At 38.0% G+C, this 19,251-nt stretch overlaps 1 protein-coding gene across 2 annotated transcripts in view; it reads left to right on the top strand.

Annotated features, from left to right (window-relative positions):
• The window catches only part of LOC149158099 (uncharacterized), a 278,922-nt gene that overhangs the window by 52,009 nt on the left and 207,662 nt on the right, over positions 1-19,251 (top strand). For both annotated transcript variants that reach the window (XM_089436121.1, XM_089436120.1), the window contains exons 4-7: positions 5,768-5,970; positions 6,179-6,261; positions 6,361-6,456; positions 6,556-6,682. In XM_089436121.1, coding sequence (XP_089292247.1) covers positions 5,768-5,970; positions 6,179-6,261; positions 6,361-6,456; positions 6,556-6,682 — 509 coding nt within the window. The remainder of the gene's footprint in view (positions 1-5,767; positions 5,971-6,178; positions 6,262-6,360; positions 6,457-6,555; positions 6,683-19,251) is intronic.

The raw sequence follows: 19,251 nt of genomic DNA, 5'->3' as shown, positions 1-19,251 counted from the left end.
AGAGTAATGAGATGCTATGGAATGCCATAGACAAAGATCGAGACTCTAGCATGGGGGGCTCCAAAATTTTGAAATAACTCCAATTTTGGGGTTGTTGTTGCCACTACAACAAGCCATTAGGTCATATAGAAACTTATCCATTAGAGACTGGAGCAAAAAATATCCTTGTACTCCCTCTTATTGGGAGAACCCTCTTGCCACAAACTCTGCTTCGTTCTTCCCGATGCTGTCATCTGTTGCCAGAATCATTGCCTTGGCAACCTTCACGATGTACTTGCAAACCTCATTTCAGGAGGCCATGGAAGAAATAATCATAACCAAGAAAAAAATACAAAGACAAGAGGCTGACCAAGGAATAATAATAATAATAATAATAATAATAATAATCAAGGGATAAAAATATGAAGTACTCATCTCTTGATTAAGAAGGAAACTGCTGAGGGTTGTAGGGAATTGTCAACTTCCTCTTGATCCTTGCCTCCTTGTAGAAATCAATGAAGTCCATCTTCAATCTTATCAAGCTTAGATTTCTTTGTATTCTTCTGAGTTGGATGCTCATCTTTGTCCTGAACATCAACTGCTGATGCATGCTACATTCCTTTCTTTTCCTTGCGTGAACTATAAGGGTTAGAGTTTCTTCATCTTGTGGATACACCAAGGGCTCAACAACAAGCTAGCATCAATACCAAGTCAATCCGTGTGCTATCAAGGAGATAAATCAAGTGTGCATCACACCAACTCCACTTGCATTCAACACTCCATGTCTTGCTCTAGGGTGTCATCCCACAAACCCTAGGACTTTCTTATCCATGACTTCAATATAAGTCGTAACTTCCTCTAGGATTTACAAACCCTAAGTCTTCCAATTTGTGTACCAGGCTGTCTTTTGCCTCCCATGCTCACATAGAGATCAACTCCTTTTTATCACTGTCAACTTGCTGCTCACAGTTAGGCTTCTTCTTTAGTCACATGTACTACATAAATCACCTTTCTGTTAGCCCCTAGTCTTCACTTTTCAGGCCTTTCTTCCTTGCTGTCCACCACAGTCTGCTGCAACCACCTTCTACTAACTTTACCGCGGGCCTGAGGGTACTCGGCCCTCCTCAGAAGGCTCTCAGACTGTCTGTTCTGATCCTGAGTTCTTTCAGCCTGCCTGAGCACACTTTCTGAGGCCCTCAGCCCTCTTCTAAGGCTGTGGCCTAGACACAGGTTGACTGTGGCCCTCACAACAGACTCTCCTTGTAGCCTTTTCCACCTTGGATGCTCTTCAAAACTTCTCACAGACCTTGGTTTAATCCTCTTCATGCCTGTGTTCAGCACCTAACTATCTTGACCCTCCAAGAGGAGGTCTACATAGAAGGTCTGCAGCCTCTTTTCCTTGGCTGCGGATCCTCTTGGGCTTGTTTTCTTGCACAAGTGAAGTCACATCTCATTGTTTCGTAGGATGACTTCAATGGCTGCTCCTTTAACAAGACTCTACTTCCATGTTGAATTTTCTACAAGATGAACAGTAGAAACCAATTTTCTGATCTGATAATCACTTCCTAATGATCTTCAACCAGTTTATCTTATGCCATTGATATCATTGAGCAATTATACACAAAAAATCTCAACAGTAGTGCAGCGAAAACAGTAAGATATAAAGAGATAACCATGTACAATAGAGACAACAAATTTACCTTGGGAAACTCAAACTTGGGAGAAAACCCAGCAACTTTTCTTCTAGGAGAAATTATTCTTCAGCAAGGTTTACAATCCAAAAATTGTCTAGAAATCTGTGCCAAAATCCAAGTCTAAATACTAGTCAAACCTGGTCAAAATTCCTGCTAGTCATTGCTCGTCAAACCACCCAACAAATCAAATCTGGTCAAGTTTTCAGTCCGGTCAACTTAGCCCCTGCAGTCAACTTGGACCTGTTGTTGACTCGTGCAGTCAAACCTGTGGTCAACCTGTCCTTTCCTGTGGTTGAACTCTGCCTCTTCTGTGGTCAAACTTGGTCAAATAACAGATCTGTTGACTCGGTCAAAGATTGGTCAAACAGTCAAGAAATCAGCTCGGTGAAATCAGTAAATTCTTCCTTCTTTCTCCACATGTGTGAATGCTCTTAGAGAGATAAGATGTGTTGATGATGATTGTCAAAGTGGAGTAGCACATCATGTAATTATACAGGTCAAATGGGTAAATTTGAGCAAGGGACACACCCTTTCATGGAGGGGCCAACTTGTCCATTTTGAGCCTACATGAAGCCCTCCCCCAAAAAAAAGAAATTGTAATTTTTATTTTCATAATTTTCTTAAGCCGACTTAGGAGGCCTCTTGTCATGCAGAATACCTCCCGATGCTACAAAAAATCAGCATAAAAATGAAATGTATAGAAAAATTTCAGTTGCCAGTTCATTGAGCACATGCTGTTGATCTGAAGGGAGGATATGTCACAATATTACAATACTGTATTAGAATTGGAATATTCTTTAATCTGGTGAGAATTGAAGTCAAATCATGATGTTCCAACATTTTATTCATAATCTTGTTAGATACTATTTCAATATTTTTATTTGTTTAAGAATAGAACAAAATATAGTTTAGTGTTAAAAGAGATGCAACCTAATACAAATACATACATGTGTGTGTAATTATGTATATATATGCATATGTCTATCTGTGTGTGTGTGTGTATGTTTCTAGAGAGGGAGAGAGAGTTGATTTGATTGGATATTTAATAAATGTCCAGGAGACCAAATCAGCCTATGAGACACAAATGTTACATTCAACTAGGTCTTGGCCCATGGGCTAGGTTGTGTGTCTCTCTTGCGCACCATTTAGAACTTTGGTTTTGTGGTACATCATCCTTAATGTCCTCCTTGCTGTCTCCTCTATGTGGCTTTCCTAGAAACTTGAGAGAGATGGAGAGATGGCTTGGATTGACAATATGGATTAGGAAAATTGAGTTTAGTATTACTCCTTGTTTTGGGCCATCCTAGAGTTTTAGAGAGAGAGAGAGAGAGATGTCCTGGCTTGTAAGAATGGAATAGGGAAATGGACTTATAGTAATCCCCTCAAGTCTGGTTCACCCTAGAGTTTTAGTTGTCCTAGAAAAAACATATAGAGAAAAATGCGAACAATTGAAAAGAGAATTGGAAGAGCTTCAAATGAAAACTTTAAAGCACACTATTGAGATGTGCAATTTACAAGATAATGACTGGAGCCTCATTGTTGAAGTTAAATGACTTGGAAAAGGAAATCACACATTATCGAAAGGCTAAATCAACAAATAAAGCACTCATTGAGAAAGACAATTAATTTACCAATCTGCAAAAACCCAATCATTTTTACTAATATATTTCAAATTTCCGACATAAGAAAATAAGGCATCGAAGCATGAAATTAGTTTACTGTCTAGAGAAAAACATGTTGATTGATTATATTATTTTAAATGAAGAAAAATTCATCAAGTGCACCAATCCCAATTTTCAAAAGATGACGTTCATGATTGATTGAAAGGATCAAAAAACGAAATTGAAGATCGTCAAGAACGTGTACTTAGAAATGAATTTGAAATTAAGTTGGAGGAATTAGAGCAAGTCCAACATCCAAAAGTTGAATTGGCTTGACGTCTTGATTATCGAGAAAATCAGGAAAATCTACAATGTTGTATTTCTCAATATTCGAACTGCGGACATGACAATCTAAATCAAGTGTTACAACATTTTAGAGGCATCCTATGACCCCAAACTGAGGTCATTCTGCACACAAATCCTATCAAGTTTTACCATGTATTCAAGATCAACCTTGGACGGATGTCTATTCAAGATCAGCGATGTATAAATGTTGTTTTGCATTGATCTACTGTTTGATTACCTCCTATGCTCTGAGGATGAAGCATCATTAGAGGGGAGGGAGGGGATGTAATGTATTATGTAACTATCATTATTTAATATTAGACGAGAATGTCTGTGCCCCTCCATCTTGTATATATATGAATGTTTTACTCTATGCACTCATCATTCATCTGTTAATTTATCACTTATTTAGCATTTATGGATATTTCTTCTATGCCGTTGTGAGTGAATATGTAAGCAAGTTATTTACATAATGCTGATAAGGAGAGAGTGTTGTTGACTAATGCATACCTTGAAGTGACTATGTATCTCTTGTAGCTGTACAGTAACTTAATGACACCAACTCTCTTGTAGCTGTAGTATTGTATGTCCTTACATCCTTTATAATTTTTTACATTTATATAAGTTGAATGGCAATGTGTTGGGTACTCCCTAGAGGTTGTGTGCTTTTTTGCTACTATCTGAGCACAGCGGCAGGTTCTTGGCGCACAACCTCATGTGAGCAAAGACACACCCATTCTTCATGCTGGCCTCCTTGATCCTGACCACTTTAGGACCTCCCAATGGTGTGTACGAGCCCAAAACTGTGATGTGCAGCATCTTTTACGAGGTCCAAGGGGCAGGATCCTTGGTAACCACTTGTTAATCCTTTACAATTTGGTGCACTGGATTCTTGTTGTGTGACCTGATCCCCCCCCATCCACACTTTTTGGCAGCATGTGCGCACACACCTTTGCATGCCACATTTTCACACCTCAGGACATTGCGTGCGCCTACGACCACGATTGCCAACCATTTCCATGATTGTTACTCCTCTATGACTATACACACACGTCAACAACAACATGCAACACTCTGAGAAGATGAATTGCCCTTCAGAGTTATAGAACTGAACCACCTTCAACAATTGAATCTCGCTTCTTGTAACTGAAATGTAATCTCATATATACATTGTATTACACGAAGCATCATAGATAGTTAGTCAGTCAGAAGCAAAGAGAGCAGAGCACATTTTCATTCTGTCTCTCTTTCATATTGTATAGAACATTCACAGTGATGAAAACATTGTTACATTCTAATTTGCCTTGTGTATTCAATAGTTGCTTCATCTTTATCCATGTTTATGCGTCTTTAACTTAATCAGTCAACATTATTCAAGTTGTCCTGCTATTTGTATCGGGGAATCGGATCATTCTCCTCTGTGCAAAAGAGGGGAGGATTGACTAGGATCTATTTTTTTGTATCTTAAGGAAACATTCGAAAAATCTTACAATGATAAAGATTATAATGAATACATTGGATTATATTTTAGAACACTTACATTAAGGAATGGAAACTGTTGCATTCCCAGGGATGGTGGAAAGATTGATGTGCATTATCCACTCTTACACTTGGTCTGTCTGATCCCAGGGAAAGGGTGCAAATACCAGTGCACATAATTTCCTTCTACATGTGGTCTGTCTGATCCTACGGACATGGTGAAAAATCAATGCACATAATTTCCTTTTATATGTGGTCTGTTCACTTGAAAAAATCAGCCTACCACCTGCTCTTACTGTGAGTTTAGTGATAGTGTGCATGAGATACTGTACATGTATTTACTATTTACTAGCAGTCCCATTGATTGCCTTGATTGAGTTTTAAACTTTTGGACATTCACGTTCTTTCTTTTCGCTAGATGGCAAAAGCAGATTAATACAATGTTGAATTACAAATTGTTATTGCCTGATATTGCAAAATGAAAATGAAATATCTCAACAATTAATGTGGCTTATATATTAAGATAAAATTAAAGAACAGTCACATAATTATGTGTAAAATCCATTCTGGATTTGTGGGTTTGCCAATCTTTCAGTGACATCGTATTTTCAGATCAACCATCTTGTTTGTATATATTTTTTACTTTTTTGAACTCTTTCTTGGGTACAGTGACGATAATGAAGATAGTGATGAAGAAAATGAAGAGATGGATACTGAAACTGATAAAAATACCGACGCAGTGGCAAAGGCATTAGCAGCAGCAGATGCTCTTGGGAATCAGTCTGCAGATTTTCAAAGGCAGCACAAGGTTGATGATATTGCTAATGGCCTCAAAGAACTTGACATGGATCATTATGACGACGAGGATGAAGGTAATAATTTGAATGTTGGCCTAGTTTTGCTAGGGATTATTTTCTGCAAGTCGGAGGATTCTTGATTTTGATGTTGGCCTAGATTTTTGAACTTAAAAACTTTTGAGAAAAGTTTTTTCACCTTTAAAATTGTTCATTCTATTCCCTAGGAAAGAATGTCATTTCTGAGAAATTCTGATGAGAGTTTGTTTGAAGTGAGTTTTTCCAGGCATTGACATTTTTGGAAGTGGTTCTCTTGGTAATTGTTACTACCCAGCCAATGACATGGACCCTTATCTTGTAGAACAAGATGTAAGTGTTTGTACTTTAAAAATATGTAGTTCAAAGGTGAATATTGAATATAAGTATGTACAGCCATCAAATTGTATGATTTAATACATTATATTGCAGGATGATGATGAAGATGAAATCGAAGACATGAGAATTAAACCTTCTGACTTGATTATCTTATCAGCTCGCAATGAAGACGATGTTAGCCATCTTGAGGCAAGCTAACACGTTTAGATCTTCTCTTGATTGATTATAATGATTTGCTCTTTCTTTTTATCTATGAAGAAGTTTGATATTGTGTTTGGGAATTAACAGGTCTGGATATATGAAGAAGAAACTGAAGAGGGTGGTTCCAATATGTATGTTCATCATGATATCATCTTGCCAGCCTTTCCACTTTCTCTTGCTTGGCTTGATTGTAATCTGAAAGGTGGAGAAAAAGGTAAGTAATTATTAGATGTTTCACCTAAGACAACTTTTTGAAATCATTCCTTTCCCTTTTATATTGCTTTTGCTTCTCCTCTGGACTTGTATGGAGGTGAGGTGCATGGTTTTTCCTTTATGTCTTTCAAATATAGTGTCTATGCTGCAGCATATAACATGTACTAATTTGTAGCTGACACATCATTTACTACTAAGTATATGACTGACTATAATATTAAGTAGTTATCTTTTCTTAGTTGTTGGATTGAACTGCTGGTCTTTGTTTGGTCTATCCTGTTTATAGGTATTAGTGTGTTTTATTTGTTATCCTCATTTCTTACATACTCTAGCCTGTTGATAAACTGCCTTATGGTCTTTGGTTTTTTATTGTGACTGCTTTTTTTTCATGACAAGGTGATAAACATTACTGCTGATTGGCTGACTTGATGTTTATTGAAATTGTTGAAAATATAACCAATCTGATATTGTTGATATTATAAGTTGTAGCAGAGATGGCCAATAATTGCTGAAATTGTCACTATGTGAAGATTGTTGACAATGTCAGTGTAGCAGAGAAGTTCAAGCTTCTGGCAGTGACCCATGCTGTATCACCCTAGGAAGAATGAACAAAATGCTATCTAAGATTCAAAATCTTGAGTTGTATAGGTTTAATTTTCCTAAATATCAAATTTTGTTTTCAATAAGATCCCTATGTCCCTTAATTTGTTACGACACCATTTGGAATTTAATCAAAACAATAGTTATTGAACCACGACCACAATGCCATCTAAATGGAATCATATCAATTTCTCTCAGATTTCAATAAAATTCATAATATAAGTCATGTTTTTGTCATGAACAAATGCATGCTTGAGACACCTCTTTTCTGATTTTACTGCCATATAAAAATAAGTGTCTGTAGAGAACATTAAGTAGTCCTACTGCGTATGTATATTAAGGTTTACACTGTACAGAAAAATAGAATGCTACAAGGAGATGATGCATTTTATGCACCTGAGACAAATTACAACATTTGCAACACTGAAGAATCTCAGGAAATATGGTAAGAGCAGATCGGTGGCCCAACTATAGAAGTTAGATAATGTTACCATTATGTATCTTACTGTTATATGAAATAGTTGCTGGGGATGAGTACCATAGTGGAGGCACCTCAAGAGAGTAAAGTAGATGTAAGTAGGGTCTCAACCAATATGTAAAAACTGTTTCTACATTTCTCTATGCAAGGTAAAAGATTGATAGTAAGGGTGACTTGTTCCAATTTCCAAAGACAATAAGCAGGATCAGTACCAATCATGTGGGTACGTTCCCCCTTGAAAATAGTGATGACTCCTGAAATTATTATGACAATAGGGTGGAGATTATGTGCTAGAATATAAAGAAACAAAATATTTATAACCTGTCTGAACCTAGGAAATTATAGATTTTATTTAAAATGTTAATCTATATATTAATGTATGCTAGTGACCATAGTGAGCTATTGGGTCTGCAAAAAGTACACTTGTATCTACGAGGAAAGGGATTACTAAAAGCATTTCCATGAAAACTGCAATAGTACAAAAAAGAGTGTACATTGGCAGTGTCGAGACTCAAAAGCATCTCCATGAAAAGTAGGAAGAGAACATGAAATGAAATAAAGCTTTATAGGAAGTACAGCAAAGAAAAAACAGGCCAAAAGAGCAAAGGTGGTCTGGGATCTGAAGAAAGGAACCAATGTTGGGACTGTAAAACAAAAATACTCTTACCCTGTGGCTCAGCTAGAATGTTGTCAATTGCTTGGGTACCATGGAGTGTATGCTATTTGATTCACTTTGTAGTGGAAACTTGGTCATGAGACCCCTTGTGAAACAACCATCTATCTGCTGAAAGTAAGAGGTGATGAATTTGTAACTGGGAATATAGGAAAATCATGTCCTAGAGTGTTTTGTCAGAAATGAAGCATCTTGGGAAGAAATGAGGTGAGACATCTTTGTTCCTTGTATTGAACTAGAGTCCCCAAGGAACCATGTGAGTCCTTGAACAGACGATGATATGAATATCATCCACAAATCTCATAATAAACAATGCATTTGGAAAAAAAATGATCCTCAAACTCAGGTTCCTGCATACGAAGTTTACAAGTTTGATGTTCTCTCAAAAGATGCAAAAAAGGGAAAAATTGCAGTCTGCAGGAATCAAAAGCAGACATTTTTGCATTGAATGTAGTGATTCAAGTTCCTCAACGGGTTACATCCAAATATAACTCACACCCTAAACTAGTTCTATTCCCTCTGATTGTTCATTTCCTATTCTAGGTGTCACTTTACATAACTATATGTCAATTTATTACACATACACGCAGTATCTGTCATTGCATTTATTTATTTATACACACATATGTTAGTGTGTTGATATTATTCCAATACACCCCCAAACAAACAATTTGCTCTCACACATCAGTCACCCCCTTTAATTCATAAACACTACCTTTCAAAAAGAACTACATCATACATTTGTTGCTTCTCTACTATCCTCTGAATATTCCATCCATCAAGTTGTCATCACCCTCATGTATTCTCACTCTGAAGGTAGAATCCACATAGACAACTGTCCATGCTGATCCATCAGGGAGCCATTGCTCTTATATTGAAGTTAGAAGTCACGACTCACAACACTATGATCACAAATTCATCTAGACGAACCATCCCTCCTAACTATCTTCTCCCAATGTTCCCCAATCTAGAGGCCGCACATTACAGGCTACCTTTATGCAGTCACCACCTCATCACCTTCGACCCATGCTCTTCAATATCTATCTGGTATTGTGCTTTTTTCTTCTTCTAAGTTTCGATGAGTCAAACATTTTTGTTTTCCTCATTGTCTTTTGGGGGAAAAAGTTCTCCAGTAGTCATTTGCATCAAAATATCCATTGCCTAGAAATCTCTGGTATTGCACTGGTTTGGTCCAACAACAGCTTCAAACACATTCTTTTACCAAAATATTCATTCACTCTTTGACACTTGATGTACATGGGCAATCTTTAATTTCTCCACAAATGTTTACTCAGGGTTTAGTTTTTCAATGACAAATTTTCCTTGTGTCAAAAGTTTTTGTTCACCATTATTGTGTTCTCCACATTCTGACGCATTCTTCAACATCTGCTGTCTCTGCACAAACATTATCTGAAAGAAATCACAGATGTGAAACATCTGCTGTCTTTGCACAAACATTATCTGAAAGAAATCACAGATGTTAAACATCTGCTGTGTCTGTGCAAGCATTTTATGTCTGCAATCTTCGCACTTCCTACTTTGTTACAGCATGTCCTAATCGCTTTCTCAAAGGCTACTATTTTGTATTCTTTGTGACTTTTCAACGAATGGGGTGTATTGGTCTGCAGATATAATCTGTTGTTTGTCTGCAGGATAAATGTTTCAATCTGAATCATGGGTGTTTTGTACCCTCCACAATCTCAATTCTTCCTGAGATCTTCCATGATTACAACATTTTTTGATTCGCATGGGCAGGGTGTCGTGTACTACTTTAAGTCTAAATCATGACAACATTTTTGCTTGTTGTCCCATAAACTGATCCCCTCTGCTCTCATTGAGGGTCTTAATGTTGAGGCACAGTGAGTAGGAGCATCTTACTGCACCAGTCTAGGCCTTCGAGCTAGCATTCAGGCCAGAGATGGGGTACCTTCATTTGTTCTAAAATATTCTCTAATATCCTGTCACATGAGGACAACTCTTTTCATTGAAGCTCTGGCTAGATTAGTTGCAGGGGCAGGATGGTGCATGATGTTGCCTATGTAATCTATGTACAACCAAAATAAAAGAGGTATTGAGTTATGGCTTTTGGGGGTGACCAAGTGAGCCAAACAACAATAGGATACAAGAGGTTTCAGCCATATGAACAATCTTCTGAACCATGGGTACCGTGGTCTAGTTCTGTTGGACAATTAACTTAGAGAAAATGAAATTTATATGTTGAGAAGGAAGCTGAACTATTTTTTTAACACGTATTCATTATATAGAAAACCAAATGGACAAGGCAGGCATAGATCCATTGTTTTTTTTAAAGGAACAAATAGGAATGTTTTATTAAAAAAAGAGAAAGCTGGGATCCGGCCCAGAACCATTGAATTTCTTCAGAATTGCCAGTATCCCTTGTGGGTTTGAAATTGAGCATGGTGACTCAATCCAAACCCTCAAGCGAGATCTCTGTGATACAATAATTTTATTCCCATTCCAACTGAAAATTTTCCAAAAAACTCCCAGAATCCAAATGTACTTGCATTCCATTACAACTTATTGTTTGGATTTTGATTGACTTCTCGTTTTCCTTGGTGAGATATTTTTTCCCTTTTTTCCAACTTGGATCAAATCCATGTTCTCTGATGGATCCGTAGTGTTGCTCTGCTTCTGATGGATCTGTAGTGTTGCTCTGCTGAGAGTGGTCTTTGCTGTCTTTGTTACTTTGACCATATGCGCGATTAGCCCAAGAAATTTATTTTTCAGATTTATTTCCTGAGAATTCAATGGGGGATCTCGAATTCACTGGGGTTTGCTGGACACGGTCCTCCTTTGTTTCTGAATTCGGTGGATCCTTTTTGACTTGCATTTCTTCCTGATTGTCTTTTTCTTCCTCTAGTGGATCTTCTTTATCTTGCTCCTGAATTTCTTTTACTTCCTCCACGCCTTGAGTTTTTTCTTCCTTGTGTACAAAATAATATTTTGTTTGCGCACCTTCCCACCATTTGGGCCTCCAACTACTTTTCCGAACTCTGTTATTCTGCATCTTCTTGGCACAATCCTGGATTACATGTCCTGTTTCATAACGTGCTCGGAATCAAAATGAAGCATTTTCATAATTGAGCTTTTGAACCCATACATAAATATGGCACCATAAAATTGATCTTGGCGGGAAAACCCTTTTTGAAATCTGTCTCCACACATATTTGAGCATAAGTGGATTTAGGGAAATGCTCAGAGTCGGGGCTACAACTGTAATATTTTCCTATTGCATTTCCAATAGTAGCAAACATAGAGAAATTCCAAAGATGTAGGGGAAGGTTCAGAAGCCTTACCCATACTGGAGCAAGGAGATTGTCACTGTAACTGGGTCAAAAGAAGGGGACCAGGGCTGCATGAAGAGGCCAACACCCGCCTAGAACCGGAGCTTGGAATCCTAGATGATCTTCTTATCCTTGTGATTGGCAAAGAGAACAACAAAAAAACCCCGAGCCATTGGGAAAATATTCAGATCTTGAGACAGAAGGGGTTTCCATGTGTCAGAGATCCACTTATGTATATAAGTCAACCGCGACCAAAAGCCATTAAATCTGTAGACCAAACCAAGATTTGAAAAATATTTCGCATTGTTGACAACTTCATCCCCTAGAGGGACATTAAAAGCAGGTGCTTCATAGATAATCAGAAGGACGTTTCCAAATTTTAGCACGATACTGTAAGAAACCCTAGCTTGATCTGCTTGAGGAGAAGGACTTGCAGAACCAACTTCCATTTCTTCAATATTCACTGATTTCTGCACTAATATGCGGGTATTCACCATTACGGACTGCAAATCTTGCAGTTGGATGGGGAGGACCGCGCTATGACAATCGATTAGGCCAAAACCCTAGCCGCCACGATGATCTATTGCTACAACTACTGCTCCATTTGATACCAACGAAAAAAAATGATATTATTTGTTGCAACTTAGATCCATTGGCTTATTCAACACCATGTGAGACATAAAATGAAAGGGAAAACTAGCATAACTTGCTTGAGATTTATCAATTTAGCAGTGGGCATTGTGCTGTGGTCCTTATTACATAAAAGTTCAAGTCCAATAGGTCATTTATAAAACAGTAGACCCAACATCTCAGGTCTCAAATGACCATTCACTTATAGAATAAGTGCACTAGGGGTTGGCACTATAAAATCGTTGTCCTGGGCCTCCTTGCATCCCTTTATCTATGGCTTATATAATGTTAGATTTTGGGGTTACTCCAAAAGTGTTTACACCGTGTTTTGGAGTGTTTCATGAGATTCAGAGTACATGGTACATGTTTAGTCCCTAGATGATTGAAGACGGATTGGCACATCTTCCCTAATTGCAACATTTTTTGATCCACATGGGTATGGTGTTGCATATTACTCCTTTAAATCATGACAAAATTTTTGCTGCTTGTCCTGTAGGTTGTTCCCCTTTGCTCTCATTGAGGGTCTCAATGTCAGGGCATAGTAAGTAGGAGCACCTTACTGCACCAATCTAGACCTTTGAGCTAGCAATTAGGCTAGAGGTGGGGTGCCTTCATTTGTCCTAAAGTATTTTGCGCTAGTCTGTAATGGGAACAAACTTTTATTGAAGCTTGAAGCTCTGGTTAGATTTGTTTGCAAGGGCAAGAAGGTGAATGGTGTTGCCTAGTGAATCTATTTAAAACCAAAATAAAAGGGTATTGAGTGGGGTGACTAGTAAAGCCAAACGACAAGGGGATTTAACGGTTTCGAGCCATATGAACAATCTTCTGAACCATGGGCACCGTGATCTAGTTGTTGAAAATAGCAGCGAGAAAGGTTCCTTGATTTATGCCTTGGTCAAAGGGCCCTCAACGAGTTCTTCCTTAGCATGCTCGAATTCCTATAAGTTGGGAGCTAATTCCTATAAGTTAGGACAAATTCCTAAGATTTAGGATAAGTACCTACAAATTAGGATAAGTTTCTATAATTTAGGATGAGTTCCTAAACGTTAGAAAAAGTTATGAAGCAGTTAACTAATGTGAAAAATTGGAAGGTCGAGTTCATTGTCTTCTAGTGCGAGTTAACTTTGAAAAGGACGAGTGACAAGTCTCTAATTCTAGATCGAGACTTAGGACGAGTTGCATGAGCCACTTCAACTAAATTATCAACTTAATCACCAGTTCGTTTCCTAAAATATTGACTTGCTAGATTTACCCATTCAAATTGCTTATAAGGAGGAATGAAGGTACAATTGTAATCATTCTTGAACACAAGTTTATGAGCTTGTGAAGGAAAGAACGTGCAAGAGGAACTTGTGCGAGTATTGAAGAAGGAAGAATTGCCTTGGGAATGCGCTAGGAAATAGGGGCCAATTCCTAAGAAATAGGAGCATCCCATGCGCTAGGAAATAGGGGCTTATTTCCTAGGATTTGTGCAAGGATTTTAGGCTCATTTAGGCAAGGCAAGTTGGCAAGCAGATCAGGGGTCTTGCAGATTGTTTCAAGCTTAGTTCAAGTAGGAAGATCATTGTATTATTTATTGAAACAATATTGTATTGTAAGAGATCTAATGCTGGTTCTTCTTCAATAAGATTCTCAATCAAGCAGAGGGTTTTCCCAGTTGGGTTCCCTAGAAAAATTGGTAGTTGAATTGTGCGATTGTGTATTTGTTTCTGTTCCTATTCCATTGAAAATAAGTAGAGAAATTATGTGTCTATATAAAAAGGAATTAGTTTCAGATTGTTCATATTAGCAGTTGCAAAATTTCGTGGATTTTCTACACTAGTTCTATTGGACAATTAACTTAAAGGAAATGAACAAATATATGTTGAGAAGAAAGCTGAACTACTTCTCTAACACATATTCATTAGATAGAAAACCAAATGGACAAGGCAAGCATAGATCCATTGGTTTATTCAACACCATGTGAGACAAAAAATGAAAGTGAAACCTAGTATAACTTGGCTGAGGTTTATCACTTCACTAGTGGGCAATGTGCTTCAATCTTGATTACACAATAAAGTTTAGGCTCGATAGGTCATTTATAAAATAGTAGTTCCAAAATTGGGGACTGTAAAATCTTAGTTCCAAAATGATCATTCACTTATACAATAAGTGCACTAAGGGTTGGAACTATAAAATCACTGTCCTGGGCCTCTTTTCATCCCTTTTGAATATATTTAACTTATATAATGCTAGCTTTTAGCTTTTGGAGTTACTCCAAAAGTGTTTATAGGATGTTTTGGGGTGCTTCATGAGATTCATACTACATGGTGCATGTTTAGCCCCTGGATGGTCAAAGATGAATTGGCACATGAGAGTTGGTTTATCATGAATTTGCATAGTTGAGACAACTTGCTCAATGATTTCTTGACCTCAGTTAGGTGCTAGCTTTGTATTCTTCCATAGGGTCTTAGAGTTCCTTGATAGCTTGAGGGGACGCCTTTCATGATGGCCATATGAAGAGGTTCACTTTCCCAGAGAACGCCCTACTTAGGTGGAGTGTTGTGCGTCTTAAAGGATGGCATCAAGCCCTAGACAACATGGGGTATTTTTGATTCTTGTATGGAGGCTTGGAGTTGGTTTGGGGAGGCCTGTGTTGTGACATCGTTTATGTAGGGGGAGTGGGCTTAGTGGAGCACATGGTTGAGGAGGAGCAATGGTGTTTGTGTGGGCTTGTGATGGGGAGGTGTGGACACACCTTACATCGCTATATCATCTTGGAGCCCTTATTGTGTACAACATCACCTTGGAGCATGACATGTGTACCCTTGGACTAGAGTGTTTCAATTGTGTAGGCCCGCAAGTGTTTATTGTAGGTTGCTTGTGAGGGCTTGAGCCCACATTGTATTGTTAGCTCCTCTAACCTCTCATATATAGAGAAGGGAGAGAGTTCCTTGCAGTTATCATCACCATCATACTCTTCTCTTTGTACTTGTCATCTTGTAGTGAGTTGCTAGGGTTCATGAGGAAACCCTAGGAGAGGTTAGTGAATACTCCTGCGAAGAAGATGATGTTGGGTATTATCACTCATATATCATACCTCATTATGCTTATTACTCGTGTTAGAGATGTAATCTAGTGCAGTGCAACAATCATCTTCTCTATTAGTACTTAGTCTCTCTCTCTCTCTCTCTCTCTCTCTCTTCTCTTTATCCCTTGGAGTCGCTAGCTTTCATGATCTTCTTGGAGCATTTGAATGTCTACTATTATAGGAGGTTTAAGGTTTTGAGATGAAACCCTAACCGCATTTGGTGAAGAATAAGAAGAGAAGAGGAGGCCTTGCCTTGGAAGACTTGTTTGAGTGATTCATGCATGTTGGAGCTACTTGGTTGAGCTCAAGGTTTTCTTTGTTTCCCCTAGCTAGGGCTTTGGAGAGCTAGTGGATTATACTAGACTTGTGACGAGGCTATGGCATGTACAACGACTCCATTTTATGCATATTAATAAAGTTTTCAGATGTCATATACTCATGGAAATTGCAGAATTCAATTTTGCCATCTTTGTTCCTCATAATTTGTTATTTACCATTATAAATATCTTGCTGATTTGACATAAGTAAAGGAAAATTATGTTAAGTGGTTTATCATTTAATGTCATAATTGAAGAAGTAAAGGGCTATTTTATTGCTGTTATTACTGCTGTAAAAGGAAGTTTCTTATCTGGTTTATGCATGAAAGATTGCCCTAGGGGGCTGAAAATTATCAGAGCACTTTGGTATCTTTTCTCCTTGGATTGTCTAGGAGATTGGATTATTAAGGATTGAAGTATTGTTCACTTTCTGCTGCTGCCTTGTTCTATATTTTATAAGAGCCCTAAAGGTCGAACATTCAAAGAGTTAAGATTTGGGAAACCTCTAGTCAAAGAGGTGAAATTGATGTAAAGAAGAAAATAAAATTATTTATGTAAACTTGAATCATGGGTTTCATGATCAAGGAATTTTATGTTAGCTAAGGTTCCCATTGTGAGCCTTTAGGTTTTGTCATCAAGTCATAAAAGTCTATAGAGTCAATGTCATGTATGAAGGACCCTTCTTGGGCATGTTACACATTTGTATGAATTATTAAAAGAGTAAGAAGGCCCTCCAAGACCAAGCAAAAGCGCGTCCAACAAGTCGGCTTCAAGATGGAGTAAATGATCTACACCAAAGGACATGTCGGCTCACCTTCAACTTAGGTCGACTTATTTGATGGGCAAACCACTATAAATAGGGTAGCTCGACCTCTTTTCAAAGACAAATTTTCAGTCAAGGTTTGAAGCTAGAAAGAAGTGCAAAGTTCATCAAGAAGGAGCCTTATAACTAGCGAAGAAAAGGGAAGGTAGAACGGAGTCTTTGGTATTGTTCTGGGACTGTTTTTTGGGCCAAATGCACTCCACACGTGCGAGATTGCAGACCTATCTATTGTAGGAAAAAGGCCGAAATATTACAATCATAGTAAGAGAGTATTTTTGGGTGAAGAGCAAGGAAGATCTCAAGCCGAATTGTCAAGAAGAAATCTCCTTCTAGAGTGAAGATAATCAAGGGTCAAAGTTGGTCATCCACACATGTTGAGGGTTTTTGAATTAAGGCCGAAAGTTGCAGATTTTCCCTAGGAACTGAAAGATTGCAAGATAGTCGAGAAGGAGGAAGAAACAAGGAGTTTGACTATCGTTGACTCAAGGAAGGAGAGGAATCTTTGTGACTTGGTCTTGGAGAGGTCAAATAGGTCAAGGGTCTCGGTCTTGGTATTCGTCAATTGAAGTCTCTATAAGAAGAAGAATTCGTTTGATTTTTCCTCGCAAGTGGGAAAGGTTTTGGCCCTAGCTAATAGCATATTTTCCGTGTCTCTTGTCTCTTTGTTGTTTATGCATTGATAACAGTTTGATGAAGAAGATCACTATAATAATCTAATGAAAGAGAAGATCCTAATCTAAAGAAGTAAAAATCATTCACAAGTAGTTATCAATAGAAGAGAAATCACCTATTTTTGATGCCCTAGATTTCTCAACACGGTTTCAATGCTAAGGTGACAAAGTCAAGGAAGGGCATCTTATCAAGTGACACTCAAGGATCAAATCTCGAGAAAGGCATCAAAGAAAATCTAGAAGATCATCTTGGAGTCAAGATCTACAAAGAAGTGTCAAAACACTAGATTGAAGAAAAAATTTTACACTAGCAAGAAGTCTTGGAATCCTCAAGACTTCTCAAGAGACCAAAAAGACTCTACTCAAGTTGAAGGACTTATACATCAAGTTTCTTTTTAGAGAAGCAAGATCAAGGACGTTGCCATCATCTTTAGAAGTTCTAAGGCAGTTTCCTTGTTGAGAAATCTAGGGCATTGGCATTAGATGATCTCCCTTCTGTTAGTGACTGTTTGTGAGTGCTTTTTACTTGTTCAGATTAGGATCTTCTTCATGTTAGATTATTAGTATTCTTCTTCAAACAGTAACGAATGCATGAACATAAATAGACAAGAGACACAACATGTAGGCTATCAGCCCATGCCAAAACCTCTCACTCTTTGAGAGGAAAACCCGCACAAATTCTTCTTATAGAGATTCCAATTGACGAATACCAAGACCAAGACCCTTGACCTAGTAGCCACTCCAAGACCAAGACACACGTTTTCTTGACAATCCTCTTCTTGACTCCTCTTCCACCGAGATCTTCATCATTGTCTGGATACCGAGATCTGCCTTGACACTCACCACTGCCTTGACACCGAGATCTCCACCACTGCTTTGACACTAAGATCTTCACCAAGATCTTTACCACAGAGATAATATAGATTGTAATTACAACGAACTGTTATGTTATCAATGAGATCTTACTACACCGAGACACAGGTATACTTCACTATTCCTTCATCGCGTCCCTTTTCTTTGATGACTGTAATAGAGGCCGAACCACAGAATCTTTGTAGCTATTGTTCTTACGAAACCACAAAGAGGCTTCCGAATTTCTTACTGTGACTCACCACCAAAGCTAGTGGTTCGAATTGCTTGATGACCGTATTAGAGGTCTCAGCTCATCAATTTTCTCCATCCAAAAAAAATCTACGCTATTGACAGTGATCATCCTCCGAAAATGTCAGACGAATCCAAACTCTCTTACTGTGCCAAAGATCTGATTTTTATCCTTGTCTTTCCCATACGAAAACATAGATATCACCGAACTGTATTCTTTACTTCATCACGAAAATTTTAGAAGAAATCCGAACCTGTGTTGCCACTGAAAATCTCAGACATCCAAACTTCTGTTGCCACCGAAAACTTTAGAGAGATATGATCGAAAAACTGTCCTTGGGGAATAGGCCAAGGTGCCTATTTATAGTGGTTTGTCCGTCATATATAAGCCGACATGAGTTTATGAAGCGGTGTGTCTCCAAAATGTGAGCCGACATGAGTTCCTTTATTTATCTTGAGGCCAACATAGGAAGAGGAATGTGTACTTGTCGTTGGAGGGCTATTTTAGACTTATATACAATTGAAACATCCCTAAGAAGGGTTCTTCATACAGGGCATAGACTCTATGACTTTTAATGACCAATCCTAAGGCTCTCAATGGGAGCCATCTAAAATAAAATCACTTGCTCATGAACCCATGAAGCGAGGCTTACAATAATAATTTTAATTTCTTCATTACATCATTTTACAAAAGTCACAATTACATGTCATTATGAAGACTGAACCTAGTTACATTTTTCAACATTCTTCTCATTGAAGCAAGGACCTTTCCATTATAGAAGGTCATCCAGAAAGCGTCAAAAAGTCATCATTGATCATCATCAACAAGGGCATCTCCATCAAAAGATCTAAAGTGATCTCCTTCTTTGTGAAGTCAAGAATCACTCTTGAAGAGACCTATC

Source organism: Pinus tabuliformis, chromosome 5_2 (assembly GCF_031772625.1).
Source record: "Pinus tabuliformis cultivar Carrire ecotype Pingquan chromosome 5_2, CPIR1, whole genome shotgun sequence".
Lineage (NCBI taxonomy): Eukaryota > Viridiplantae > Streptophyta > Pinopsida > Pinales > Pinaceae > Pinus > Pinus tabuliformis.
The sequence above is the reverse complement of the archived record's forward strand: the minus strand, read 5'-3'. Positions and strand labels throughout refer to the sequence as shown.